The sequence below is a fragment of the Buceros rhinoceros genome, unplaced genomic scaffold (genome assembly GCF_000710305.1).
Source record: "Buceros rhinoceros silvestris isolate BGI_N320 unplaced genomic scaffold, ASM71030v1 scaffold3157, whole genome shotgun sequence".
In the NCBI taxonomy this organism is placed as follows: Eukaryota; Metazoa; Chordata; class Aves; order Bucerotiformes; family Bucerotidae; genus Buceros; species Buceros rhinoceros.
In genome coordinates, this window is record NW_010420266.1 from 53,195 (window position 1) to 66,061 (window position 12,867).

Genomic DNA, 12,867 nt, shown 5'->3' on the forward strand with positions numbered 1-12,867 from the left:
CTGCTGAAGACTGATCCTTCTCTTCCATGATTTGTCTCATAGTTGATCTTGGAGTTCGTACGTTCTGTTCCATCTTTTCCCACGACCATTTAGCTAAATGTCCAGCTTGAGTTCAGAGACTGAGCACTCTACTGAAGTTTTGTTGCTTAAAGAAAATTTGAGACTTGTGCAGTACCTGAAATGAAATGCCATTCTATTATCTCTTTAGTTCGCAAATGGTTTTCTGTTTAGCTTTTTTGGTTTCTGTTATTATTCATCCGTCAGTATACTTGTTAGTTTACCTATGTCTGTGTTTTAAAACAACCAACCAACCCCAAACCACTAGGTTAAACAGGGCACATAAATCTGATGACTTTGCTGTCTAGTAGATTGTCTTAGTTCTAATAGCTGTTTGGGGGGGTTTTGTTGATGCTTTCCATAAGGCTTCTTGGTAACCTACAACATAATACAATGAGAAATAAGAATGTCGGCTTCCTTTCAAATTTCTTCTGGATGCTTTTTTCCCCTGTGACTTTAATCAGTTATGTTGAACAGATCAGTGGGTATGAGGCCAAACACGTTAGTTGTGGTTAGTTGTGGCATCTGATATTTTAGAAACTGTCAGTGTCATCTTATGTTGGAATGTGGAAATTGTTGTGAGGAAAAAGGAAAATTGTTTGTAGTACTCTTCCTGGCTTATAAATATAAACTAGCATTCTCAGAAAGTGACAAAAACTAATTTATCACGTGAAAACTAGACAAAGATAGATGTTGGTGAAACACCATACTGTCAAGCACATTACGTAGTGCTTGTCTAAGGACCTACAGAAAAATTCACTTTTTGCATTATTTAGTTTCTTGTCCTGGACATTCCTCACACTAAGCTGATCAGCTGGACCGATTTGATCTCCTAAACCAGCCCAAAAATAATACAGAAGAAAAGTGAAGAGGAAAAATAGGTTTTTGACAGATTACTGAGATGAATAAGTTTACTGTGCAGTCAGATGAGGATCAGTAGAGAAGGGGCAGGACTTCTTTGGGCAATAGGATTTGTCACATCACTTAGACTGAACATGCAGTTTTACCTAAAATGTAGTGTGTTGTGCACTGTATTGTTTCTGGGTATCCGGTGGAACTTGGTGGTCCCTCCATTCATTTAGGTTGATGTTAAAAATAATCTTGAAAACTCTGACCGCTTCGGTATGGATTTGAGAGAAGTGTTTCTCCTCTTAAGCTGCATGGATCAGTTCAGAACTGACAACACAGATCTGTGAGGTAGGAGGCTTGGGATCACTGATACTAGGAATAAAAGCTCTTTGCCATGTAGCAAGAGAAAAATGAGCTTTCTTCAATCCTCAATATCCGAAAGGACCTATAATATCAAGATTAATTTGCAACATTGACAGCTCGTAAAAGCTCTAGATGAAGAGGAAGAAGAGAGCAGTATGGGCATGAAATTCAATTCTTTACAGCATGTGACTGGTTTTGCTTTGTAATATCACACAGGTGTGATAGGCAGAAATAGGAATAACTTTTTTTGCTCCATTCAATGAAGTTGTAATTATTCCTGTCTCAATTTTTGCATCTGACACAGTAGCGTATGTGAAGCTTAAAGTTTTCTTCCTCCCCTTACTTGCAGAGAAGCAGACGAATGAGACTGGTGAAATATTTGACCTTTCTTGGAATCTTTAATAGTGGAAAGAATGTGGAAAAGCTTATAATATTCAGTGAAGAAACTTTGCAAAATCTATATGCTAAGGCATGGGGATCATTTCCAATGGGGATCGTTGATGGAAGAGTTTTTGTTTAAAGGAGTGTGAGGAGCAGCACACAAAAATTCAAAGTGCTTTCCTAAAATTGTAAATTCACTGATTACATGCTGCTGTCTCTAAGAGCTGACAGAAGAGATGAAGTGGTATAGAGGATAAGTCGTTATTTCAATCTAAAGCAAGGCCCTTGCTTTCCTTGAACTAATTTCAGGTCTAAACAGCTCCACAAAACTTAAAAGAACATAGGTCAGCTGCACCAGTTCTGATTCAAGGTCTAGTCCCTCTAGCATAGGTTGCTGCCTTCAACAGTATCCATTAGCAGATGCCTAGGAAGAGAAAGAATAAGGAACAAGCATACTCACCTTCCCTTCTCTCCCATCTCTGCCAAAAAAAACCCCCAAAACCCAAAAACCAAACTTTCAACTACTTTCTACTCACATGTTGTTCTGAATGTTGTTCTGAATGCTGTGTAATTTGATTTAATAAGCCCTGTTGGCTCTCTCCTCCAAGTACCTATGCAACCTCTCCTTGAGGCCCTGCAAACCTTACGCATCTATAACAACTTCAGCAAGGTGTTTCATAAAACCATTATGCGTGTATCAAGAACCTTCTTTTGTTTGTTTTGAACCTTGATACAAATGGAGTTGTCACACGGTGGTTGGCTGGACTACTATGTTTAATAAATTCTGACGTAAAGCTTTTGAAAAAAGTTACCTGTGTGTAACTTTTAATGATAGCTTCAGCCAGTCTTGGTTTGGTTGACTTTTTCTCGTAGCAGTGCCTAGAAACAGTACTGAAGGTAAGTTCTACAACCTGCTTCTGCTAAGAACGTGGTATGGTTGTTGTTTACAAAAAACACATTTGTTACAAACAATGCTTTTTTTTTTTTTGTGGGCACTAGGCATTATAGCAAAATTCAAACTTTATTTAGAATTAATTCGAATCACTGTTCTAAAAATTCTGTGTTTCTATTTACAGTGTCTGAGCAACACACCTCCTCTTACAGAATACTTCCTCAATGATAAATACCAAGAAGAGCTGAATTTTGACAATCCTTTAGGAATGCGAGGTGAAATAGCAAAATCTTATGCAGAACTTATCAAGCAAATGTGGTCAGGAAAATACAGCTATGTTACCCCAAGGGCATTTAAGGTCAGTAGCAAATTTAACCTGAATGTACATTGTCAGTTTTGGTTTTGTAGTTTAAGTATGCAAAATTTATGGAAATACGCAAGAATACAAATTTTAAGTACTATTCAGGATGCAGTCTATTCATTTAACTGTTAAAACACTTGGATCTATGTTTAAGTAAGTGCCAGCTGTGCTTGTGCTTTGGTCTTGGAGAATTAGTTTTGGCTTCCTGTCTCCATTGAAAAGCTTTTATAGCTTCCTAAGTTTTACCTTTTCAACTTTTTGCTGTAGCATCTCGGAAGTATCTTTTCTTTATAACAATTAAGACACCATAGGTACTTGTATTTAATTTTTTAGACACAAGTGGGACGATTTGCACCACAGTTTTCCGGTTATCAGCAACAAGATTGTCAAGAGCTATTGGCTTTTCTCTTGGATGGATTACATGAGGATTTGAATCGAATTAGGAAAAAGCCTTACATTCAGTTAAAGGATGCAGACGGGAGACCAGACAAGGTAGTCGTCTTGGTGTTGATCTTCATTTTAGTCAGTGCTGTGTGTTGTAAATACTTGTATGTGATTGTGCACTGGAAGGTTGGGACACTGATCACATGTTGCTTTTTCTGGAAGAGATTTCAGAAAATAAACCAAGACCTTAAAGTGGCGATCTTGTTCAAGTACCTGTGTAATTTCTGTTTGTTTTGGGAAGGTAGGAGGGTGGTAAGGCTTTTTTAAGACCTTTTTGTTCAATTCAGTGCTGACTTCAGTTGGAAAAACAATTTCCATTCTCTTGTTTCTCTTCTTTTATTCGTATATCTACAGCGTGCATCATTTTGTCTCTCTCCAGTACTCTTACTTTAGGGAAACTCTTCTAGCATTGAGCTACAAGCATATAGATAATTTCTTTTGTTATGAAGTATGAGTAACTTCAGGTATAATTTTTAGTTCTGTTTGCTTTTTGTCTTGCCTCAAGCCACTTGAGGTCTCTTTCAGATTCTGTAATACCACTGACAGAATGTCTGTCCTAGGAGAAGCATGCTTCTTTTATCCTGTGATTCTGATAGGAGAAACATATCTTACAGGGTTCTTTGGAGTGAGATTTCAGTGTTTAGGTGGTAAAGTGAGAACGTTCTATCAAGTACTTTTACTAATAATTCTCACTATTCATTTCCTACCACTTTGTCATAACCCAGGTCATGCTTTAATTACAGGTGGTTGCTGAAGAAGCCTGGGAAAACCATTTAAAAAGAAATGATTCCATCATTGTAGATATATTTCATGGCCTTTTTAAATCCACCCTAGTGTGTCCTGAATGTGCTAAGATATCTGTAACCTTTGATCCTTTTTGTTACTTGACACTTCCATTACCCATGAAAAAAGAACGCACTTTGGAAGTCTATTTAGTTAGAATGGATCCAGATGCAAAGCCTATGCAGGTAAGCCTCCTGGTTTATGAACAAAACTCCTTATTCATGTAGCATTAAATGAACTCAGGTTCATTGTTACATATTTAAATGTATTAGTAGAACAAGCAAATCCAACAAGCTTTAGTTTTCTGGTAGGTGTTGTGAAGTCCCACTTAGCCTAGAGATACTACAGAAAGTAGAAAGACTATAGTTTGCTATAGAAACACTGCACATACTTCCTTATATTTCTGTCTTTTTCAAGGAAGGTAGTGGTAATTTCTGTATGTTAAGCCTTCTTAATCTTTAAAATGTATTCTGTCCTCATTTTTAGTGTTGCTATAATGAATTTGTATGGTTATTAAAAAAATATTTCTACACCTAATCTAGACTTAATTCCTCAATTTCTTAGCCTCAAAAGGCAAATATCAGTAATAAGCATGAAAAAAAACCTTATGACTAAATATATTAGGTAGTCCTGAATTATTCTGTGCTATCACTTAATAGTCAAAAGAAAAAAATTCAGATGAGATTTCTTTTGTAAAGAATATCTCTTTTGCCTCTTTTAGGAAGGATGATATTATACATCTTAGAATGGCATGAAACAATGTACAAAGGGTATGGTTACAAAATTACATAATTAAATGCTTCTAACTGTACCTTTTGGGCTAAATAAGGATAGGTGAAGTAAATAAAACACAGGCAGTTAGGCAGACTTGCAAAAAGGCTTTAATACCTGAAATCAAGAGTACTGTAAGAAGGAAAGTGAGGAAAAAGAGAATATGGGGGAACATGAAACTCAAAGGCAATACGAGTTAGGGAAGTCAAAGGTAAAGGGACACGTATTAACCAGTAGGAGATGAGGCTGCTAGAAATGTAATTATCTGGCAGAACAGGTTTGCGCAAGGGCCACACAGGAGTTGCAGATGATGCTGTATGACGTGGAATGGTTTTACAGGAATGGATAGTTTGGGAAGAGTACAGGTTCTGCAGAGCTTTTGTGAGTCTCAGCTGTAAGATTTAAGGAGATACCAAACACATGCTGTACTTGACAATTAATTATGAAGTTATAATACCTTATTTCTAATTAATCCTTTCTTTAGTTATTATGCAAATAACAGGTAAGAGTCCTGTGTGGAGTTTTTTTAGAAACTGCAGGTGTACTGCACTAAGGGAAGACACAGAGAGGTCTTCTATGACTATTAATCATCAGGTTCTCTCTGCGTGTGAAATGAGAATTCGTTCTTTATCCATTGCCTGCCATTGCTTTTTTTCCCATTAATACTTTATAAACAACTTGTGTTGTACTCTAAATTTGTGAATCTAGTCAATAGTATGCATACTAGTTAAATGCTTAAATAAGTAGGTGCTGTTGAAATATAAATCTAAGTAATTGGTGCTGTTAGTCTTCTTAGAGAGAAAGTAAAATAACATTTAAAAAGGTGTTTTATAAACTATTAAACATGGTGTGTGCATGTTTATATGAGTAAAGTTGTGAAGGTAAATACTATATTTTCAGCGGGTTTTGGAATTTGTGTTAGTTGATTTACATACTTTACACCTTAAGTTCAAGAATTGTAAAGAAGTACACGAAGTATGCTGAACATGTGATAAATGTTTGGGTTTTTTCTCATGCATGTTTGTTCTCATAAGAAATTGAAGTGATATTTTATATTGGTTGTTTTTTTTTTTTTTAGTACAAAGTAGTTGTTCCCAAAATTGGAAATATATTGGATCTTTGCACAGCATTGTCAGCTTTGTCTGGTGTTCCTGCAGATAAGGTAAGAGGGATGTCTTACCTGAAGAAACAATCAGCATTTTAACACATATTAACCTGATTGAATGATTTATACTCCATTTTCTTTTTAGATGATTGTTACTGATATATACAATCACAGGTTCCACAGAATATTTGGCATGGATGAAAATCTAAGCAGCATTATGGAACGTGATGACATTTATGTGTAAGTACAGATAACATGCTTCATGTCTCTTTGCAGTTTGTTTAGTTATTTGCAAAAGATTAAAGTCTAGACATAAGCTAAAGACAAATCTAGGGGTGTTTATTATTTTATTAATTTTTTCCCTTTATAGCCTTTCAAATGACAGTCGTCCTTTGTATTTCTGAATGTTTTTCTTTTAGATTTGAAATTGCTATCAATAGAACGGAAGATACAGAACAAGTTATAATTCCTGTTTGTTTAAGGGAAAAGTGCAGGCACACTAGCTACAGCCATAGCGGTTCTTCACTGTTTGGTCAACCTTTTCTCATAGCGGTGCCTAGAAACAATACTGAAGATAAACTGTATAACCTGCTGCTGCTCAGAATGTGGTAAGATTATTGTTTACAGAAAAACACATTTGATAGGACTAATGCTAATAGTTGGAATCAGTAGGCACTTAGTTTTACACGCATTGGTAACGAAATTATTAGACTTGAGTGCTTATTCTTTTTTTTTTCTATCTGTTAAATATATTAAATTTAAAATTTTAGCCACGTGAGATGTGAACTAGTGTGGATTTTAATTTGGTTTTTTGTTAGCATGACCTCATCAAATTATTTGAGAAGCCAACAGAATCAATCTGTATTTTCAGTTCAATTTATTCTGCTATGGTTATACCTCCTTTTTCATTTCTACACGTTTATATACTAATTTATGTTGTAAAAGTACATGGTAGACACTTTCTGAAACTAGACTTGAATTAAAGTGTCCTTATGTGGAAGAAATCAGATTCATATGCCTTTTAAATTTATGCTTCATTTTCTGTTGATGTAACTTTCTCTGTAAGGGAACCCATTTTTTTTTTCGTGTAAAATACATGGTTAATGAACAGTTAAAGAAGTGATATCTGATCAAACAGAGACTAATACCAAGAATCAAGCTGATTAAAATCAAGTAACTGCCAAAAAGATCATAGACAAGCAGAATTTCACATGTGCCTGTAATAGACATGTTAGGCAATAAAACTATTAATTCTGAATAAATCAGAAAGGAGTGTGGAAAGGATTTGCTGTAACAATTTAATTTTCTGGCTTGAACAATGTAAATATTTAAAAATCCAATTATTCTAACTGTTGCCTTTATTTGTTATGTTTAGCCGATATGTAAAAACATGTGCTGAAAGTGAAGACACTGAAGGATCCCTACATTCCTGTAAGGACCACAGTATCAATGGTAATGGCCCAAATGGAATACATGAAGAAGGATCTCCAAGTAAGACTGGAATATCTAAGCTTGTTTAGTGTTTTGTGTTCAGTTTGAAACTGAAGTTAATTCTGTAGTGTCTTTCAATTATTGTTATTCTGCCTCATTTATTCCTCCTTATTCTTCCAATTGTTTAAGGTGAAATGGAAACAGATGAACAAGATGATGAGTCCAGCCAGGATCAGGAACTTCCTTCAGAGAATGAAAACAGCCAGTCAGAAGACTCAGTTGGAGGTGACAATGACTTTGAAAATGGATTAAGTACTGCAGATACTTGCAAAGGTCCACCGCTCATGGGACACAAAAAGCGACTGTTTACATTCCAGTTCAATAATTTAGGCAATACTGATATAAACTACATCAAAGATGATACCAGGCATATTAGATTTGATGATAGGCAACCTAGGCTTGATGGTAAGTCATGGGGAAAAGGTTGGGCCACACTTGATTTTGATACTTTTTTCTGACTCCACTTAAATAGAAGCGTTTCATTCTCTCCACGTGCTATTTGATGTATCTGTTTTTCCAGTAGTAAATTCTTTTACTGTAATGTATTTTTATTGTAATTAACTTTTAAATGCAGAAATTGTGTGTGCTTCCATTTTTCATCTTAAATTCATGCTAGTATTGTTTAATTAATTTTGAAGAGTGTTTGCCCAAAGCTGATACAATTTCATATAAAGCAAGAAATAATATTAAGAGAAAACATGTTTTTAATCTTAGAAAGATCTTTTCTTGCTTTGGATTGGGATCCTGAACTGAAGAAGAGATATTTTGATGATAATGCAGCAGAGGTAAGCTATCTACGTTGCTCCCCTTTCCAGCACTCATAAAACTAAAGTGTGAAAAATACAGCTTAGTAATGTGATGTAAAGAGATTCTAAGTCTTCAAAAGAAGAAGCTACTGTATCTTTTTTCACATTATTCGTAGTAAATATGTTGTCCTAAATAAACATCATTTACACGTCTAAGTAATGAACAAATCTGAGGCGTACTATTTTGGAAGTAAATCTGAAGCAATGAAAACTTTTTGCTTGAACAGTTTCTGATCAGTTTTTCCATATATAGGAGCTTTGTAGTTACTGTTCATAGTAAGACAACATCACTAAAATGAGTTTTGTTTCATTTGTTCTCTTAACTCAAGAAATACTTCTCTTTAGGATTTTGAAAAACATGAAAGTGTGGAATATAAGCCTCCCAAAAAGTCTTTTGTGAAATTAAAAGATTGCATTGAGCTGTTCACAACAAAGGAAAAACTAGGTGCTGAAGACCCATGGTAAGGACAAAAAATAAAAATTGTTATGTTCTAATGTGTATTTTTCAAAATGTAATGAAAACCACAGTTGAACATTAACCGAGATACCTGAATGGTTTCTTAATGGCATTTTGAATCTTGTCATTTCAGGCGTAGTTGAAAACTCTCAAAACGTTTTCTCTTTTGATGCGTTGCTTAACTGATATTGTTACCATATACAAAAGGCTCAGAACTAGGAGGAAGGGTAGATCCATAAAATATTCTGGTCTGTAATCTGTGATCATCAGTGAGTGTATAATACTGTGCCAAATCCAGTGCAGTGGCTTAAACAAGTACTGCTTTCCGAGATGAGAAAAGTTGCTGCATATGGAAGGTTTTTTAATGTAAATTCATAACTTGCCTTGAAATGGGGATGTGCTTAAATAACAGGTTTGTGGGATAGGGGCTGCCTGTAGTAAGTACAACCTCTCAACTTCATGTTCAAACCATTAAGTTTTTGGCAGAAACTTTTATTCTGATTCATGGTTCTTCCAGTTTATGATTTGGAATCATACCTGAATATTCACTATTATAGGATGTTCCCTTAAGATCCTTCTCCAGGAATTTTCTAGCAGGCAGGAATATTTGATCAACACCTGAAGCTCAAATTAAGTTTGAAATGAGGGTCTGCCTCTTTTTCTTTTGCGGTAGACCCTCTTTTCAGAAGTTTTGGAGACTTCCAATCTTTGTCACGAGAGATGATCTTTATTTGGGCAGAGGAGGGTGCTGATGTGCAAATTCTTTCTTTTTTCTAGGTTGGCTAGATTATACAACACTGGATAGCCTCTTTGAGATGCCATGTAACTCGAGTATGGTGAAATACTTCCAATTTTGCAGCACATTTTAAGCAGAGTATTTAATCTACAAAATAGAACTGCTGAAGTCTAGCAGTTGCTACTAGATCCATCTCACCAGAGGACATTAATCACCTTCTTTCTTCGTTTGTATTCCAGATATTCTAAGCCAACTGAGAAAACAGTTCTTCAATGACAGCCTGCCCTTACAGTTCTCTTAATTTCTTGTCTTTATCTGATGTCGCTATGTAAAGACACTTGTTCTTTTTTAATTAGGGTCATCTCTTTTTTTTCCTAGATCTTTATTGTTAGATACCAAGATGTAGAATATGCTTAGACCACTTCAAAGGAGAGTTGCTTCCATGTGTTGTTCTTCCTTACCTTCCTCCCTGAGCCTTAATTCTTGAAAGACTGAAGTATGCATTGCAGGGAACAGAAACGTCTTAAGTCACAGCCTGTTTAGTACTTCCCTACTAAGGAGACAAGACGTTTTAGTGAGGAGTTTTTACAGGTTGCAGTGGTTGCTGTTACCTGGTTTTAGTGGTAGGGGGGATAGGGTAGGAGATGGATACATTTGAAAACCAAAACTTGGAAGAACTACAGTTGTCTGTTATTTATGGCTTTTCATGAAGTGTTTTCATAACCCTTTGTCTTATTTTATAAAATATGAGAAAGGTCTGTTATAAGTAAAGGTACAGGGACTACTGTAGGAGACAAGAATCCTATATTGGGGGGGTGCTACTTTTGAGTTTAAAATGCTGTTGAGCTTCACTGTGAGCACAGCTTGCACACTAGCACCTCACGTTTTAAAGTGGTACAGATATCAGTGGCATGAGTTACAGAAGGTGGAATGCGTATGTGTGTTTCAGCTTTTGCTCGTTCAGTTCCTTCCGTGTTACTGGCCTTCTCTATGATAATGTCTTTTAACATAGATATGGAATGCAGGTATTTAAAGCTTTTTTTTTTTCTTAGGTATTGTCCAAACTGTAAAGAACATCAGCAAGCTACCAAGAAGTTAGACTTGTGGTCGCTGCCCCCTGTGCTGGTAGTCCATCTGAAGCGCTTTTCCTACAGCAGATACATGAGGGACAAGTTGGATACATTGGTTGACTTTCCAGTAAAGTAAGAAACCTAAATATTTTGGTGTTAGAGGTGAAAAAATTATCATGCCTAGGGAACATATCTTAAGTCAACAATTATGTGAACTGGTTTTGATCTCAGCCTCCATGTGTGGATCTAGTAACCACAGATGACGGAATGCTTGTAGGTGAAAAGTATGAATTTGGAAAAAATAATAATAGTAGATAAATATGGAAGAAATCTATCATTAATTTGGGTTAAGATTACTTGATTACTGGTTCCTCTTCCGCTGCTCACAGAGTGAGAGATGCACTCTCATTGTAGTCTGGTGTGGGCGGATTTTGTCAGGAATATAAAGTAAAGGTCTCAAAGACCACCAAAATGTGAAATGGTTAAAAATATTATTAACATTACCATCCTTTGGTTGTTTTTTTGTGTTTTGTTTTTTGTCTGGTTTTTGTTTGTTTGTTTATTTTTAAACAGCGACTTGGACATGTCAGAGTTCCTTATTAATCCCAATGCAGGGCCTTGCCGCTACAACTTGATTGCGGTGTCCAACCACTACGGAGGAATGGGAGGAGGGCATTGTAAGTGGATTTCAAACATCATCATTCTACATGTCAGCTTTCTCTCCGTGTTTGTTTTAATTTAATTACTGATCACTTTGAATCAGTAGTGGTTTTTAATGGTTGAGGGACAATTTTTTCATTACCTTGAAATGCTTTCACGAGTATTCTAACACAAAAATCTATATGAAATTACATTTCCAGAATAATTGTAGGTTCTTTTATACTTGTAGCTATGCATATTGTGAAAGGAGAAAATGTCAGAGCTCTATAAAAGCTACCATACTCTTACAGCTGATTTTGGCTGACTTGTCTGGTTTTGTACATTGTGCATCTCCTTGAAAGAAGAGAGAAAAATTAAAAACTGACTGAGGGATTTTGACTGTCCTTTCTCACTATACGGTCTCTTTAGAAGGAGAAAGTTACCAATTAAGCTTTTTTGCTTACATCTATAAAGAAGCAAAGTCCTTAGACATTGTACTTCTTTGTCCTAGATACTGCTTTTGCAAAAAACAAGGATGATGGAAAATGGTACTACTTTGATGACAGTAGTGTGTCCGCTGCATGCGAGGACCAAATAGTGGCAAGTACCTTTTGTGTTTCTAAAACCGGGACTGATGATAACTTTTTTTCAGGAAAATTACTTGCAGTAAATTTGTAGGTAGTAGTTTGTGTTCTTTCAAAGGACATTAAAAAAATAAAAATGGTTTGCTCCAACATGCAAAAATAGTTTATATTAAAGCTTTGGATTTCTTTGTGATTTTAGCTTGTAGACTTGGAAGAAAAAAAAAATATGAGGGGATAAATGTCTGGAGCCTCATGGGGCTATTACACTTCTCTCTTTTACAGTCCAAAGCAGCATATGTGCTCTTCTACCAGAGACAGGACACAATCAGTGGAACTGGTTTTTTCCCTCTTGACCGGGAAACTAAACAAGGTGCTTCAGCTGCCACAGGCATCCCACTAGAAAGTGATGAAGACAGCAATGAAAATGATAATGATATAGAAAATGAAAATTGTATGCACACCAACTAACGGAAGAACTAGAAGCCATAAAAGAGACTTTCCTTCTGGGGATACCTATTGAAAGAGTGAAATTGCCCAACAAATTAAGAATAAAAATCTGAGATGGGGAATTTCGGGTAACAGAATGTAAATCTTTGTTACATTTTAATATGTGCAGTACTTGAAGTGAAACAATAAAAACTTAAACAGAAATTGTCTTTAATGCATTTACAGTCTTGTATTCACAAGCTATATATAGGAAATAACAAATAAACCCCTTTTAAGTTTTCTGCTGCTGTTCTGATGGATTATGTTTTCTTTTGTTTTGGACATGAGTTAATAACTAAAACGTTAAATCTGTGGACTTCTGACATTTATTTTCTTCGTACTTCAAGAATACTACTGCCAAGTCTAGTTTCTGGATAAATATATACATGTTCCTTAGGCTGTCACACAGATTACAAGTTAAAATGTCATAAATATATAAGCAGTAGTTTTCTTGAAACAGCAAGTTTTTGTTTTTTTTTTTATTTTTAATTCGGTCACAGTAGAAGAAATAGCTTGAAAAGGTGTTTTAACCTTTTGTGATATAGTTGAGCATCCAGAATATTATGTTCATCCTACTGCTGCTGTGGAACAG

General features: G+C 35.5%; 1 protein-coding gene across 1 annotated transcript in view; it reads left to right on the forward strand.

Moving 5' to 3' along the window:
• Nucleotides 1-12,440, forward strand: part of USP15 (ubiquitin specific peptidase 15) — a gene marked incomplete at its 5' end in the record, with an annotated part of 52,924 nt that extends 40,484 nt beyond the window's left edge. Inside the window, 14 exons of the mRNA XM_010139228.1 lie at nucleotides 2,727-2,900; nucleotides 3,237-3,395; nucleotides 4,091-4,315; nucleotides 5,980-6,063; nucleotides 6,152-6,246; nucleotides 6,426-6,614; nucleotides 7,382-7,497; nucleotides 7,627-7,902; nucleotides 8,212-8,282; nucleotides 8,649-8,764; nucleotides 10,549-10,698; nucleotides 11,140-11,243; nucleotides 11,717-11,805; nucleotides 12,072-12,440. Coding sequence (XP_010137530.1) covers nucleotides 2,727-2,900; nucleotides 3,237-3,395; nucleotides 4,091-4,315; nucleotides 5,980-6,063; nucleotides 6,152-6,246; nucleotides 6,426-6,614; nucleotides 7,382-7,497; nucleotides 7,627-7,902; nucleotides 8,212-8,282; nucleotides 8,649-8,764; nucleotides 10,549-10,698; nucleotides 11,140-11,243; nucleotides 11,717-11,805; nucleotides 12,072-12,257 — 2,034 coding nt within the window. The remainder of the gene's footprint in view (nucleotides 1-2,726; nucleotides 2,901-3,236; nucleotides 3,396-4,090; nucleotides 4,316-5,979; nucleotides 6,064-6,151; nucleotides 6,247-6,425; nucleotides 6,615-7,381; nucleotides 7,498-7,626; nucleotides 7,903-8,211; nucleotides 8,283-8,648; nucleotides 8,765-10,548; nucleotides 10,699-11,139; nucleotides 11,244-11,716; nucleotides 11,806-12,071) is intronic.
• Nucleotides 12,441-12,867: the final 427 nt, after the last annotated feature.